Source organism: Hylobates moloch, unplaced genomic scaffold (assembly GCF_009828535.3).
Source record: "Hylobates moloch isolate HMO894 unplaced genomic scaffold, HMol_V3 SCAFFOLD_6, whole genome shotgun sequence".
Classification (NCBI taxonomy): Eukaryota; Metazoa; Chordata; class Mammalia; order Primates; family Hylobatidae; genus Hylobates; species Hylobates moloch.
This window is the reverse complement of record NW_026652281.1, coordinates 102,924,029-102,940,766: the sequence shown is the minus strand read 5'-3', so window position 1 is coordinate 102,940,766 and position 16,738 is coordinate 102,924,029. Positions and strand designations below refer to the sequence as shown.

Genomic DNA, 16,738 nt, shown 5'->3' with positions numbered 1-16,738 from the left:
AAAAAAAAAAAAAAAAAAAAAAAAAAAAAAAAAAAACTGTACAACACGAAAAGTGAGCTCTAATGTAAACTATGGACTTTAATTAATAATAGCATCAATATTGGTTCATAAATTGTAATATACCACAATAATGCAAGATATTAAAATTAAGGGAAACGGGGTGGGTGGGGAGAGGTACAAGGGAGGTAAGGGTATATGAGAACTCTCTGTACTTTATGCCCAATTTCTCTGTAAACCTAAAACTGCTCTAAAAAATAAAGTCTATTAATTTTTTTAAAAAAGGAATGAAGTATTAATACATGCTAAAACATGAATGAATAATGAAAATACTATGCTAAGTCAAAGAAGCCAGACAGAAAAGGCTACATAGTATATGATTCCAATGATATGAAATACCCAGAAGAGGCAAATCCACAGAGACAGAAAGCAGTTTAGTGGTTGCCAGGAGCCGGGGGTAGTGGGAAATGAGGTGTAACTACCTAATGGGTTGATGAAAATGTTCTGGAACTATATATAGATAGCGATGATGCTTGCATAACATTGTAAATGTACAAAATGACCCTGAATTGTATATTTTTAAAATGGGGCTGGGCGTGGTGGCTCATGCCTGTAATTCCAGCACTTTGGGAGGTGGAGGCAGGTGGATCACCTGAAGTCAGGAGTTCGAGACCAGCCTGGCCAACATGGTGAAACCCTGTCTCTACTAAAAACACAAAAATTAGCAGGGTACGGTGGCACGCACCTGCAGTCCCACCTACTCGGGATGCTGAGGCAGGAGAATCGCTTGAACCTGGGATAGAGGTTGCAGTGAGCTGAGGTGGGGCCACTGCACTCAAGCCTGGGCAATAGGGCAAGATTCTTGTCTCAAAATAAATAAATAAATACGAAAACGGTGAACTTTATAGTATGTGAATTATATCTTTTAAAAATGCACCCATCTCTACAAAAAAAGAAAAAATTAGCTGGGCATGGTGGTGCACACCTGTAGTCCCAGCTACTCAGTAGGCAGAGTCAGGAGGATTCCTTGAGCCCAGGAGGTCGGGGCTGCAGTGAGCCATGATCATGCCACTGCACTCCAGCTTGGGCAACAGAATAAGACCATGTTTTTTTTTGTTGTTTTTTTTTTAAAGAAAATAAATAAATAAATAAATAAATAAAATTTTCCTGACTTTGAGGGCAGTGTATTGGCAATTCTGTGGTATGTAATGATCTAACACCCTGAGAGTCTGTTAACATGGGAAAAAAGCTAAGGACAATTATGGTTTCCATCAATGACGCACAGCACTTCTCATGCCTTTCACTGCAGTCTATTTTGAAGAGCAGACATTTTAACATTTTAAGAAGGAACGTGAATTATTAAAATGATAAACTGCCACAAAGACAAACATTCTTTAATGATTCACATGAATGCACGTCTTAAGAGGTTATGCATTTCGTTTCAGTGTTTATAAAGAGTGAAGACAAATCAGAGAACAAATCAAACACTGCACAGCATAGATGCCAAGAACAAAAGAATGATCTTCCAATTTTAATATATGGGTTACATAACCCCAATGGGCAAAAATTTGCTATTTGAAAACAACAAATCAAGTAGTCTCTCTAATGAAAACCATTTACAGCTCATTTGGAAGTTGAATTAACAACCTTTAACAAAGCTTGTTTATAATGACAATGAATGTTTCTAATAAATAAAACTTTTTCTTTTTTTTTTGAGATGGAGTTTCGCTCTCTTTGCCCAGGCTGGAGTGCAATGGCCGTGATCTTGGCTCACTGCAACCTCCGCCTTTGGGGTTCAAGTGATTCTCCTGCCTCAGCCTCCCAGGTAGCTGGGATTACAGGCATGTGCCACCACGCCCGGCTAATTTTTGTATTTTTAGTAGAGATGGGGTTCCACCATGCTGGCCAGGCTTGTCTCAAACTCCCAACCTCAGGTGATCCACCCCCTCGGCTTCCCAAAGTGCTGGGATTACAGGCGTGAGCCACCACACCCGGCCACAAAACTTTTTTAAAAAGAACTCAGGAGTCAACTTGAAAGATCACCTATTAACTAAAGTTAGGATAAACTGAACATCAATTATGATAAGAACTATAATGGATTAAAACATACATTGAAATATATTGCTATGGTTTGAATGTCCCCTCCAAAACTCATGATGAAATGTATTAATTTATTCAGAGACAGGGTCTTGCTCGGTCAACCAGGCTGGAGTGCAGTGGCACTATCACAGTGCACTGCAGCCTAAAACTCCTGGGGTCAGAGGATCCTTCCACTTCAGCCTCCTGAGAAGCTGGGACTGCAGGTACACACTACCAACACCCAGTTAATTTTTAAATTTTTTGTAGAGACAGGATCTTGCTATGTTGCCCAAGCTGGTCTCAAATACCTGGCCTCATCCTCCTCCCTGGCCTTCCAAAGTGTGTAAGCCGCCATGCCCAGCTTTCATGTTGAAACGTAACTGCCAATGTAACAGCACTGGGCGGTGGGGCCTCTAAGAGGTGATTAGGTCAACGGTGGCTTCATGCTGTTATCATGGAGTTAGTTATCATGGGAGTTAGTTATCCTAATAAAGGAATTAGTTCAGTCTTCTCTCTCTCTCTCTCTTTCTCTCTCACATCTCACACATGCACCTTCTGCCCTTCCACCATGGAATGACCCTCACCAGATGCTGGCACCATGCTCTTGGACTTCCTAGCCTCCAGAACCATGAGCCAAATCAACTTCTGTTCTTTATAAATTACCTAGTCTATGGTATTCTGTTATGACAAGAGAAAAAGGACTAAGACATTTATTTATTTATTTATTTATTTATTTAGACTGAGTCTCAGTCTTTCGTCCAGGCTGGAGTACAGTGGTGCGATCTCAGCTCACTGCAGCCTCTGCTTCCCAGGCTCAAGTGATTCTCTTGCCTCAGCCTCCTGAGTAGCTGGGATTATAGGCACCTGCCACCATGGCAGGCTAATTTTTTTTTTTTTTTTTAGTACAGACAAGGTTTTACCATGTTGGCCAGACTGGTCTTGAGCTCCTGACCTCAGGTGATCCATCCGCCTCAGCCTCCCAAAGTGCTGGGATTACAGGCATGAACCACCGTGCTCGGCCCTAAGACATATATTTAAATCGATGAGTTTATAATGATACTGAGAAAGCAAAACAGTCCTCACTGGTCACCTTTGGAGAATGCTAAGAAAATAACTCATCATTCTGAAAGCTGGCATATAAGGTGAAAAAAAATCAAGCTTTTATGCTACCTTTCCTATACAAACGGTACCTCAGGATAAGCAAACAGTTGATGTGAGGAAATTTCTCTTTATAGAAGTATTAGAGTTAATGAAGAAAAATGAAAGAAATAGACAATTACCATTTTGCAATCCCTAATGAATTAACTTAGGTAATCATATTCAGTGGCTGATATCACGAAAAGAAAGAACACTAGGCACCATATACTTCCTAACATAAACATACACCATTACCTATGAAATCATCTTGCAGAAAAAAAAAAAAATCCAACCTGAATCTGATTAAGCCTCACCTAACTAACAATTCATAGGAAGTACAGGGAACATGGGAAAATGTTAAACATCTTAGGAATGCAATGAGCAAAATTCAGGTTATAGAAAACTCTTTCGAAGCCAGTTTCTTCAAAAACAATTGAAAATGCTAGGGAAAAAAAGGGGGCGCCTACAGATCAAATAAGACTTAAGACATATATCAACCAATTGCAATATATGGACCATATACGGATTCTTATTTTATTTTATTTTACTCTTTAGATGGAGACTTGCTCTGCCACCCAGGCTGGAGTGCAGTGGTACGATCTCAGCTCACTACAACCTCCGTCTCCTGGGTTCAAGCGATTCTCCTGCCTCAGCCTCCCAAGTAGTTGGGATTATAGGTGTGAGCCACCATGTCCAGCTAATTTTTTTATTTTTAATAGAGACGGGGTTTCACCATGTTGGCCAGGCTGGTCTTGAACTCCTGGCCTCAAGTGATCCACCCACCTTGGCCTCCCAAAGTGCTGGGATTACAGGCATGAGCCAACGCACCCGGCCATGGATTCTAATTTTAAAAAATTATAGGACAACTGGGGAAATAAGAACACTAGTTAGATATTTCATGATATCAAGAAATTACTGTTCACTTTGGGAGGCTGAGTCACTTGAGGTCAGGAGTTCAAGACCAGCCTGGCTAGCATGGTGAAACCCCGTCTCTACTAAAAATAAAAAAAATTAGCCAGGCATGGTGGCACACGCCTGAAATCCCAGCTACTCAGGAAGCTGAGGCAGGAGAATTGCTCGAACCCTGGAGGTGGAGGTTGCAGTGAGCTGAGATCATGCCACTGCACTCCAGCCTGGGCAACAGAGCCAGACTCCATCTCAAAAACAAAACAAAACCAAAAAAAGAAATTACTGTTAAATTTTTTAGGTTGCATATGTGATTTTTTTTTAAGTGATCTTAGCTTTTAAAAATACATAATGGCCAGGTGCTGTGGCTTGCACTTATAATCCCAGCTCTTAGGGAGGCTGAGGTGGATGGATCACCTGAGGTCAGGAATTCGAGACCAGCCTGGCCAACATGGCAAAACCCTGTCGCTACTGAAAATACAAAATTAGCCGGGCGTGGCGGCGGGTGCCTGTAGTTCCAGTTACTTGGGAGGCCGAGGCAGAAGAATCTCTTGAAATGGGGAGGCAGAGATTACAGTGAGCCAAGATCACGCCACTGCCCTCCAGCCTGGGTGACAAAGCAAAACTCTATCTGAAAAATAATAAAAATAATAAATAAATAAAATACATACTGAAATATTTATGGAGGAAATCATATACTTGGAATTTGCTTTAAAATAGTCAGTGTTGGGGGTTGGAGGTGGGTGGAGGATAGGTGAGGTATACGTGAAAGAAGCTTGGCCATGAATTGATGATAACTGTTGAGGTAGGCTAATGGAGTTCATTATTCTGTTATCTCTACTCTTGTATATATTTGAAAATTGCCATAATATAAAATTATAAAATAAGTGATAAATGCTTACATATGTAGAGAATATTTCTGGAAAGCTATCCAAGATACTGGCAACAGTAATTGCCTTTAGGAAGGGGAACTAGGCCTATGAGACAGGGATGGGGGAGTCAAGACTTTCTTCTCACTGTACAATTTTTATTTTATTTTATTTTATTTTTTTGAGACAGAGTCTCGCTCTGTCACCCAGGCTGGAGTGCAGTGGCGCGATCTCGGCTCACTGCAAGCTCTGCCTCCCGGGTTCACGCCATTCTCCTGCCTCATCCTCCCGAGTAGCTGGGACTACAGGCGCCCACCACCACGCCCCGCTAATTTTTTTTGTATTTTTAGTAGAGACGGGGTTTCACTGTGTTAGCCAGGATGGTCTCATCTCCTGACCTCGTGATCTGCCCGCCTCGGCCTCCCAGAGTGCTGGGATTACAGGCGTGAGCCACCACGCCCGGCCCTCACTGTACAATTATTATATTACCCACAGAATAAATTAATTGAATTATTTTAACAGTCAAAATAAGTAAATATTACATATTTTCCCCTCTCTACTAAATTAATCATTAGACTACCGACATGCTCTAGTATATCCTTCCTGTTCTGTTCTTGACTGCACATCATACACTTCAGCTACCATCTATTTCTGCAGTCTCTTTTACAGCTACAATTTTCAGCAAAAGTTCTTACTTTCACTGTCTCTTCCCCTCAAATATCATTCCCTTTTTCATCCCACTCCAATCTGGTTTCCCTCCTCCACACCCTCCCAAAACTCCCTCTGTCAAGGTCACCAGTAAGTTCCATGTTGCTAAATCTAACAGACACTCTGCATTTAAGTTGCTCAGACTGTCAATAGCATTTGGCATAGTTGGCCATTGCTCGCTCGATACGCTACCCCTTCTCAAATTCCAAGATACCACATTCTTCCTCTATTCAACCTCTAAACACCGAAATATTCCAAGGTTGAGTCTTAAGCTTTCTTTCACTTCTCCATCGACATTCTCTCCTTAGCTGAGTTCATCCACTCCCGTAGCTTTAAATACCACCTATTGCTAATGTCTCCAAAATTTGCATCTCTAACCCTGACATCTCCTCTGAGGTCCAGACCCATATATCCAACTGCCTACTAGGTACCTTACACTTGGATGTCTAACAGGCATTTTATCATTTATTTATTTTATTTATTTATTTTTTTGAGATGGAGTCTCGCTATGTCGCCCAGGCTGCAGTGCAGTGGTGCGGTCTCGGCTCACTGCAACCTCCGCCTCCCGGGTTCAAGCGATTCTCCTGCCTCAGCCTCCCGAGTAGCTGGGATTATAGACTTGAACCACCACGCCCGGCTAATTTTTGTATTTTAGTAGAGACGGGGTTTCACCATGTTGGCCACGCTCAGGTGATCCACCCGCCTCCGCCTCCCAAAGTGCTGGGATTACAGGGGTCAGCCACCGCCCCCCGCAGTTCTGTCACCTGCCGCAGGGTCCCCTGTTAACCTTGTTTCTCCTTCCCTACTTCACACTCCCCTCTTCTCTCTCAATTCCTCGGGCTCTGCCCCACACTCTCCCGGGACTTCAGTTCCTCCACCTCCACCTCCCTCTAACCTTCTGCCTCAAGTTATACCCCCGCCCCCAACCCTCAGGTACCGCTTCTCTGTGGTTCCCTCGCCTCTATCTCAGGTTCCCCGGCTTCCACCTCAGTTTTCTTTCCACAGCTTCTGACCCTACGTTTCCGGTCCACACCCTCCCGGCCAGACCCTACCCGGCTGCTCCAGCGTCAGCGCCCCCAGGCGGCGGATACCTTCCTCGTCCAGCTCCCACTGCTCCGCCATCCCCGCCCGCCGCTCACCTGCCGCCGCCCGCGAGACCACTCGGCGCACGCCAGGCCACGCCCACTGCCCCGCCCCGCGCGCCGCCGCGACCCCAGGAGCCGTTATTGGCCGGGTCACAAGACCGACCGCCCGCCCGCTGCTCGAGCCGCGACCATGGTACGGAGCCAGCCCTAGCTGGGGCGCCAAAAGCACCAAAGCGGCGAATGGGGGCCGCTGTGGCGAAGGATTGGGGCTAAGTGGTTCGAGACCTGGCTCTGGGGCATGGGGGAGAGCGAGGGGCTCCCAGCTGGGAAGGATTTGGGGGGCTGGCTCTGAGGAGTTAGAATAACGCTCTGTCTTGAGGGATGAAGTGTTCTGGCTCGAGGATGTGGGGAACTCCGGTTCTGAGGGCTGGGTGTGTGCCCCTTTGATGGGGTGGTCTTCATATCTCAGCGCTGGGGGATGCTGACTCTGGGGCAAGGCGAGGGTGTGTGTGAAGGGGGGATCCAGATCTGAAGGATTGGAGCGTGGGGACAGAACTCTAAGGCATGGTGGGGAGCTCCAGATCTGAAAGGTTGGGAATCCTGGCTCTGAGGAGTTGGGGTCCTGTCTTTAGAGCATGAGGAAGTTCTAGCTCTAGAAATTGACTTGGACGGGCTGGGCGTGGTGTCTCACGCCTGTAATCCCAGCACTTTGGGAGCCCGAGGTGAGCGGATCACCTGAGGTCAGGAGTTCAAGACCAGCCTGGCCAACATGGTGAAACCCCATCTCTACTAAAAATACAAAAATTAGCCGAGTGTGGTGGCACGGCCTGTAGTCCCAGCTACTCGGGAGGCTGAGGCAGGAGAATCGCTTGAACCCGGGAGGTGGAGGTTGCAGTGAACCAAGATTGCACCACTGCACTCCAGCCTGGGCGACCTGAGTGACAGAGCCAGACCTTGTCTCAAAAAAAAAAAAAAAAAAAAAAGGTAAGAAATTTACTTGGACGGAGCTTCTTTGGGGGAGAAGGATGAGCGTGGGAAAGAGAGAAGCTCTTTGTAATGGGGTGGGGATGACTGCTTTAGGGCTACCCCGTTCCCTGAAGTCAGTCTGGCAAGAAGCCTTTTGTCTTTCAAGCACCACAGGTCCCCCTAAGCTTGCCTGTGACTGAGGGCTGTCCCCAGGCTGGGATAGCTCTGCACTAACCAGCCCCTGAGCAGTCTTTGGGAAAGAACAGCCGCATCCCTAACCCCTACCCTCACTCCAGCAGGCACTTAAGAGCCCACCTGTGGATGGGACAGGTATGTAAGAAGGAGCCAGGACCCTCTTGTCACACCCTATCCTTAACAAGAAAAGAGGATGGGCTGGGCGTGGTGGCTCACGCCTGTAATCCCAGCACTTTGGGAGGCCGAGGCAGGTGGATCACGAGGTCAGGAGATTGAGACCATCCTGGCTAACACAGTGAAACCCCATCTCTACTAAAAATACAAAAAAAAAAAAAGCTGGGCGTGGTGGCGGGCGCCTGTAGTCCCAGCTACTTGGGAGGCTGAGGCAGGAGAATGGCGTGAACCCGGGAGGTGGAGCTTGCAGTGAGCCAAGATCGTGCCACTGCACTCCAGCCTGGGCTAGAGAGCGAGGCTCTGTCTAAAAAAAAAAAAAAAAAAAAAAAAAAGAAAGAAAGAAAAGAAAAGAGGAACTGAGACCAGAACTGGGGCTCACCTTCGAGGAGTAGGTTTTCTTTGGCATCGAACATCTGCACACTCTGAGCACCCCCATTGAGCTCTCAGCCACCTTTAAGGAGAACAGAAAGCAGAATCAAGAGTCCTTCCTTGCATATTTATGCTTTCTGGTCTATGTGAGACCCTTAGTCACTCCATTTGTCACATTCAGCCTTTGCCTGAACATGAACTTGTAGAAGGGCTTTTAGAAGGGCTGGGACTTAGAATCCTAGGTTAGCTCATTAGATTGACTTTTCTGGCTCTGCTTCTGTCAGTTATGCAATCATTTCACAATTTGTCTTATTTCTCTTATTGCCCCCTTTAACTTTTCTAGTCTCAAATGTGGCATATATAATTGCTTTTCTTTATGTCTGAATATTGCTGTGGGAGAGATGGACCCCATCGCATTCTTTCTTGCATGCATTTATTTTCCTTCCCCAGCTGTCAGAATGGGAAATGCATGTTCTTTCTGGGGCAGGGAGCTTTTCCTTTCTTAAGTAATCACCTCTTACTTTAACACTCTTTTTCCCACACGAACGTCTTAATGCAATTTTATAGACATTCAGAAAGATTGAAAGAATTGTACAGTGAGCACCATATATCCACCACCTACAGTCTACAATCAACATTTTGCTCATATTTGTTTTATCACATGTCCGTCTAGCAATCCTATCTATCCATCAATCTGTCTTTTTTTAATTCATCTCAGAATAAATTGCAGATATCAGTACATTGCAGTCCAATCACTTCAGCCTGCATAATTTTTAATTAGAATTTGATATTGTTTTATGGTTCTTTTTAGGTAAAATTCTATATACTATTTACTACCCTTTAAAAAATGTTTTTACAAGGGTAGTGCCCTTTATTTTAAAATTTGATATGGATGGTTTGTATGTTTGATGGCTCTCTACTTTTCCATTGTATTGCTAAACTAGGTCATCTTGAAGCAAAGAAGACAATTCACTTATAAATAGATGACCTTAAACTTTTTTTTCAACAACCTCTTGTCCAACAGATGTACAGATGACCTTAAACTTTTAACAATGAGCTGAGGAAGGTTAGTGATCTTTGCTGCCTTTGTATATATGAAAAGGTATCTATAGCATTCATCCTCCAGTAATGTAATGTCTCTGCAGGTAAGATCCCAAGAGAGTTCTGCATGTGCTCCATGGAATGTGGACAGTACCTCATCTTATTATTATTATTATTTTTTACAGATCTATTGAGATATAATTCACATACCATACAATTCACACATTTTAATGTGTACTGGCCGGGCGCGGTGGCTCACGCCTGTAATCCCAGCACTTTGGAAGGCCGAGGCGGGTGGATCACGAGGTCAGGAGATCGAGACCATCCTGGCTAACATGGTGAAACTCCGTCTCTACTAAAAATACAAAAAATTCTCCGGGCATGGTGGCGGGCGCCTGTAGTCCCAGTTACTCCGGAGGCTGAGGCAGGAGAATGACGTGAGCCCGGGAGGCGGAGCTTGCAGCAAGCGGAGATCGCAACACTGCACTCCAGCCTGGGTGACAGAGTGAGACTCCGTCTCAAAAAAAAAAAAAACAAAAAAAAACACAATGTGTACAATTCAGTGAGTTTTAGTATGTTCAGAGTTGCACAACTATCATCACAATCAATTTTAGAACATTTTCACCATCCCCAAAAGAAATCCCATACTCATTAGTAGTCACACCCCACCTCCCCATAGCCTCTCCAGCCCTAGGCAACCACTAATCTATTTTCTATCTCTAGAAATTTGCCTTGTCCGCATATTGCATGTGGATGGAATCATATGTGATTTTTTGTTTGGCTTCTTTCCCTTGGCATAATGTTTCGAGTTTCATCCATGTTGTTATCATGTATCAGTACTTCATTCCTTTTTAATTTTTATTTTTGTAGAGATGTGCCTCACTCTGACGCCCAGGCTGGAGTGCAGTGGCACAATCACAGCTCACTGCAGCCTGAAACTCCTGGGCTCAAGCGAATCTCCTGCCTCAGCCTCCCAAAGTGCTGGGATTACAAGCACGAGCCACCATGTTCATCCCATTCCTTCTTATTGACAAACAATATTCCATTGTATGGATATACTACATTTTGTTTACTCATTTGTCAGTTGATGGACATTAGGTTTATTCCCACCTTTTGGCTATTATGTTCTATGAACGTTAGTCTAGAAATTTTGGTGTGAACATACGTCTTTCTCTTAAGTGTACACCTAGGAGTGGAATTGCTGGCTCATAGTAGAATAACTCCATGCTTTACATTTTCAGGACCCACCAAACTGTTTTCCAAAGTGCCTGCACCATTTTACACCTCCACCAGCAGTGCATGGGGGTTCTGGTTTCTTTGTCGACACTTGTTATTACCTATTGTTTTCATTCTAGCCATACTAATGGGTGTGAAGTAGTATTCTGTTGTAGGTTTTGATTTGCATTTCTCTAATGACTAAGGATGTTGAGCATCTTTTTTCGTGCTATTGGTCATTTGTATATATTCTTTGGAGAAATGTCTATTTAAATGCTTTGCCAATTTTTAAATTTGGTTGTCTTTTTATTATTGAGTTTAAGAGTTCTTTATGTATTCTAAAAACAAGTTCTTTATCAGACAAATGATTTGCAAATATTTTGTTCCATTCTGTGAGTTATCTTTTCACCTTCCTGATGGTGCCCTCTAAAGCACAAAGGTTTTTAAATTTTGATTAAGTTCCATTTATCTATTTTTTTTGGTCACTTTTGCTTTTAGTGTCACATCTAAGAAAGTTTTGCCTACTCCAAAGTCATGAAGATTTTCTATTTTCTTCTAAAGATTTTATGGTTTTAGGCTGGGCGCAGTGGCTCACGCCTGTAATCCCAACACTTTGGGAAGCCGAGGCCGGTGGATCACAAGGTCAGGAGATCAAGACCATCCTGGCTAACACAGTGAAACCCCATCTCTACTAAAAATACAAAAAATTAGCTGGGCGTGGTGGTGGGTGCCTGTAGTCCCAGCTACTCAGGAGGCTGAGGCAGGAGAATGGAGTGAACCCGGGAGGCGGAGTTTGCAGTGAGCCGAGATCGTATCACTGCACTCCAGCCTGGGTGATAGAGCGAGACTCCGTCTCAAAAAAAAAAAAAGATTTTATAGTTTTGGGTCTATGTTTCACTTGGAGCTAATTTTTGTGTATGGCGTGAGGTAGGGGTCCAACTTTATTATTATTGTTATTATTATCTTTTATGCATATGGATGGGCAGTTGTCCCAGCACCATTTTTTATAAGGACTATTCTTTGTCCATTGAATCATCTTGGATTGCTTATCAAAATTCAATTGATCATAAATGTAAGGGTTTTATTCTGTACTCTCAATTCTATTCCACTTATCTTTATATTTATCCTTATGCTGGTAGCACACTGTCTTGATCTAGCTTTGTAATAAGTTTTAAAAGTGTGGGATGTGAGGGTGATCTGGCTGCAACATCTGTCACTCCATTGATTGCCAGGGTTGATTTGGCTGATCTGGCTGGCTAGGCGGGTGTACCCTTCTTCCCTCAATGCTCCACGTATGTCCCTCCTGAAGCTGCGTGCTCAGTCAAAGAGGACGACCATCCCCAATAAAGGAGGACCAGTCTTCAGTCCAGGGTATACAAGTATCTGCTCTTCCTAGCTAGAACCTCCAAACAAGTTCTCAAGGTCCATTGTAGGAGAACGTAGGGTAGTCAAGCTTCCAAGACTTCAGACACATCCTAATGAGGCGCTGCATGTGGCAGTCTGCCTTAAAAAAAAAAAAAAAAAGTGGGAAATGTGACTTCTTAAACATTGTTCTCCTTTTTTCAAGACTGTTTTAGCTATTCTGGATCCCCTGTATTTTCATATGAATTTTAGCATCAGCTTTTCAATTTTTGCAAAAAGTCAGGATTTTCACAGAGATTGTGTTGAATTTGTAAATCAATTGGGAGACTATTGCCATCTTAACGATATTAAATCTTCCAATCCATGAGCATGAGATATTTTTTCATTTATTTAGGTCTTTTAAATTTTCAACAATGTTTTGAAGTTTTCAGTGCACATGTATTTCATTCTTTTGTTAAATTTATTCCTAAGTATGTTATTTTTGATGCTATTGTAAATGGAATTGAATTGTTTTCTTAATTTCACTTTCAGATTGTTCACTGCTAAAGTATAAAAATACAACATTTTTTAATATTGCTCTGCATCTTTCAACCTTGTTGGGCTCATTTGTTTGTTTGTTTGTTTTTCTTTTTTGAGACAGGATCTTGCTCTGTTAGGCCAGAGTACAGTGGCACAATCATAGCACACTGCAACCTCAAACTCCTGGTCTCAAGCCACCTTCCCACCTCAGGCTCCCAAAGTGCTTGGATTACAGGTGTGAACCACGATGCCTGGCCTGGACTTATTTCTAATAGTTTTCTGGTGAATTCCTTAGGATTTTTTATGTACAAGATCATGTCATCAGCAAACAGAGATAGTTTATTTCTACCTTTTCAATCTGGATGCCTTTTTATTTCTTTTTCTTGCGTAGATCTCTTTTTCATTCCCCCTTTAGGAGGAGTCTGGCATATCTCATGAATCAGCAGAGGACTTGTTTCATTTCAACATAGGGGGCTGGCATTTCTCAGTTCCCAGAAGCAAACTCTCTCAGTTTCCAGACTCCCTGCTGTGGAAAGAGGCTTCAGCCTTGACCTCTTCAGAAAGCCAGAGGCTATTTATCGACAGAGATGGTTCCACATTTAGGCACGTGCACTATTACCTCTACACCTCCAAGCTCTCCTTCTCCAGTTGTGCAGAACTGAACTTGCTGTATGAGCAAGCATTGGGTTTGCAGCTGATGCCTTTGCTGCAGGTAAGATGCTCTTGTTTTCTGGGAGTGGTGGATCAGTAACATGGCTTTACATCACTAAATATTGTTTCCTGTTATATATTGGTTGCTGAGATGACCCTCTTAATGGGCAAATGTAATAAATGTGTTAAAGTAATAAATAATTTCCTCATTAGTATAGGGGTGAGTAAGAAGGAAAAAAAAGTAATAAACAATACACTGAAATTACCTGCTTTTGTTTTTTTCGAGACAGGGTGTCTGTTGCAATCACAGCTCAGTGCAACCTCCACCTCCCAAGCCCAAAGGATCTTCCCACCTCCCACCTCAGTCCCTCTGAGTAGCTGGGAACACAGGTGCATGCTACCATGCCCAGCCAATCCTTTCCATGTTGCCCAGATTGGTCTTGAACTCCTGGGCTCAAGTTATCCTCTCTAATTGGCCTCCCTAAGTGCTCCCTCGGCTTCCCTAAGAGCTGGGATTACAGGTATGAGACTGTATATACACCCAGCCTACATATTCTTAATAAATGATTTCATCCCAACTGTGCTTTAGTTAGACTAGTAGCCACCATGGACCCAGGATAGGATTTACTGTCCACTGAGAGGGTGCCCCTGGCTCTTGAAAATCCTATATTAAGCTACTTCTTGTTTTTGTTTTTTGAATCTTAAAAGGAGAACACTTTAGACATTTTAGGATTTGCTATGTACATCATGTCTGAGATTTAAAATCTAAAAGATTTATCAAGAATATCACCTCTCATTGTGCCTGTTAGGTACACAACATGCATTTACACCAAAGCAAAAAGTTCTAATCTTGGGCCAAATGTCAAGAGAGAGGAAAAAAAAAAACAAGTTATGCAGAATCTTTCCTCTACCATCACTTCTTTGTCTTCCAAGAAACTTTATTATTATTATTATTATTATTGTTATTATAAGAGCTTTAAATATCTTTACTTATCAACCATTAAGGTACTGCCAAAAAAACATTACCTTTCTTTCCTAATTTTTCTCCAAGCCACAGAAATCATTTCTGTGGCTGATCTTAAGTAGTTTATTCAGTAGTTTTTGAACAATTCTTTTTAACCTGGAAGAACTAAATATTACAACTGGGAAGGACCATTGAACATCCTCCATATTAATCCCACTGTCTGTACAAGGCGTTTATTCCATCTCTATCAGCACTAACCCAACAAGCTGCAGTGTAGCCCAGTGTACCACCAACTGTGCCTCAACACTGTTTAGAAGAAAATTGAGATAGACCATGCGTATCTGGGCCATAGAGGAATGAGAACATTTCATAGTGCGTGTTTTTATGGATGCTTACTAAATAATTCAGGGTTTTCTCTTAAAAGTAATTCTATATTTGGAAATCAGAAATTCTTTTTTTTTTTTTTTTTCTTTGAGATGGAGTTTCACTCTTGCCACCCAAGCTGGAGTGCAATGGTGCCATCTCGGCTCACTGCAACCTCTGCCTCCCAGGTTCAAGTGATTCTCCTGCCTCAGCCTCCTGAGTAGCTGAGATTACAGGCACCCGCCACCACGCCCAGCTAATTTTTGTATTTTTAATGTAGACGGGGTTTCACCGTGTTGGCCAGGCTGATCTTGAACTCCTGACCTCAGGTGATCCACCCACCTCAGCCTCCCAAAGTGCTGGGATTATAGGCGTGAGCCACCGCACCTGGCCTAAAAATTCCTAATATACTACCAGGCAAGTTGTTGTATTTTTTTTTCTTTTTCAAGCTACCTTCTTGAATTAATTTTTTTTTTCAACTGCCCCAGGAATGGAGTACTAGAATTGTTTACAAGTGGCTTCAAAACCACTTAAATGGCCTGTCATGACAGGATTGCTGATGACTCTACGCCAAGGCATCATTTTGAGGTAGAAGGGAGGGAGTAACTTGCTTGTTGCAGAAAATCAGAGATCGAGGCAATTTTTAAAAGAACATTTTAAAGAATACAAGCCTATTGTACAGTGTATTAAGCCCTTTAAACCCTTTGCTGTCCTCACTTCCCAAATTGAAACAAAATATATCAAGGAAGCAGCTTCTTTTTTTTTTCTTTTTTTTTTTTTTTTGAGATAGAGTCTTGCTCTGTCCCAGGCTGGAGTGCAGTGGCGCTATCTCGGCTCACTGCAACCTCCGCCTCCTGAGTTCAAGCAATTCTTCTTCCTCAGCCTTCAAGTAGTGGGATTACAGGCTTGCGCCACCACGCCCGGCTAATTTTTGTGTTTTTAGTAGAGACAGGGTTTCACCATGTTGGCCAGGCTAGTCTTGAACTCCTGAGCTCAAGTGATCCGCCCACCTTGGCCTCCCAAAGTGCTAGGATTACAGGCATGAGCCACCACGCCCAGCCACAAGCAGCTTCTAAATGGGAGGCTGCGCCTCAGAAACCAATAGGTTGGTCCAATTCCAAAGTTCCACGTTGTGTGAGGAGTAGAAGTATCTGAAGAATCATGTGGATCTGCCTCCCTTATAAGACTGTAGGCCGGGGGCGGTGGCTCACGCTTGTAATCCCAGCACTTTGGGAGGCCGAGGCGGGCGGATCACGAGGTCGGGAGATCGAGACCACGGTGAAACCCCGTCTCTACTAAAAATACAAAAAAAAAAAAATTAGCTGGGCGTGGTGGCGGGCGCCTGTAGTCCGGCAGGAGAATGGCGTGAACCCGGGAGGCGGATCTTGCAGTGAGCCGAGATTGCGCCACTGCACTCCAGCCTGGGCGACAGAGCGAGACTCTGTCTCAAAAAAAAAAAAAAAAAAAAGACTGTAAAACAAGTGCTTACACTTTGAAATGGTGTTGTCAAAGAAATAAATATTTGAGTTGGCCCAAGTGAAATGGTGTTTATTTCTTGAAGCAGAGTGTAAATACAGCTGGGAACCAACAGTCACCTCAAGCTAATCAACAGCTTCACACATTTCCACCACTTTCCCACTGCTAAGGCCTATCAGATGCTCAGATTTTTTTACTAAATGAGCAAACACTCTGCTTGGAGAAATTGGAGTTTGCCAATTCTTAGTCTTTAGACCCTACTCAGGCAGCCCAACTTAATGCATTCACCCAGTATTTATGAAGAACATTCTGGGTTCCAGGCATTATTCCTGTGGGCTTTGGGGAAAACATAGGATGATCCAATAAAAATATAATGTGAGCGATGTATGTGAGCCACTTATGTAATTTTATATTTTCTATAGCCGCATCTAAAACAGTAAAAAGAAACAGATGACATCAATTTAATAATATATTATTATACTCAAAATATTAACTATATATTCAAAGTATTCAATATATTCAGAATGTTATTTCAACATGTAATCAATATTTAGAAATTGAGAAATTTTACATTCTTTGTACCGTGTTCAAAATCCGTTGTGTTTTATACTTATAGCACATCTCAGATTCAGACTGTCACGTTTCTTTCTTTTTCTTTTTTT

At 43.0% G+C, this 16,738-nt stretch overlaps 2 protein-coding genes across 8 annotated transcripts in view; one reads left to right on the top strand and one right to left on the bottom strand.

Moving 5' to 3' along the window:
* The window catches only part of LRRC36 (leucine rich repeat containing 36), a 53,549-nt gene extending 46,725 nt beyond the window's left edge, over positions 1–6,824 (bottom strand). Inside the window, 1 exon segment of the mRNA XM_032157643.2 lies at positions 6,749–6,824. Coding sequence (XP_032013534.1) covers positions 6,749–6,818 — 70 coding nt within the window. The 5' untranslated portion in view covers positions 6,819–6,824.
* Positions 6,825–6,892: 68 nt separating this feature from the next.
* KCTD19 (potassium channel tetramerization domain containing 19) overlaps positions 6,893–16,738 on the top strand; it is a 37,656-nt gene continuing 27,810 nt past the window's right edge. For 6 of the 7 annotated variants that reach the window (XM_058441105.1, XM_058441106.1, XM_058441103.1 and 3 more), the window contains exons 1-2: positions 9,847–9,864; positions 13,038–13,334. In XM_058441105.1, the coding sequence (XP_058297088.1) occupies positions 9,862–9,864; positions 13,038–13,334 (300 nt within the window). In that variant the 5' untranslated portion in view covers positions 9,847–9,861. Of the gene's footprint in view, positions 6,975–9,846; positions 9,865–13,037; positions 13,335–16,738 lie in introns of those variants that run through there. The other variant, XM_032157636.2, reaches the window with a different exon arrangement.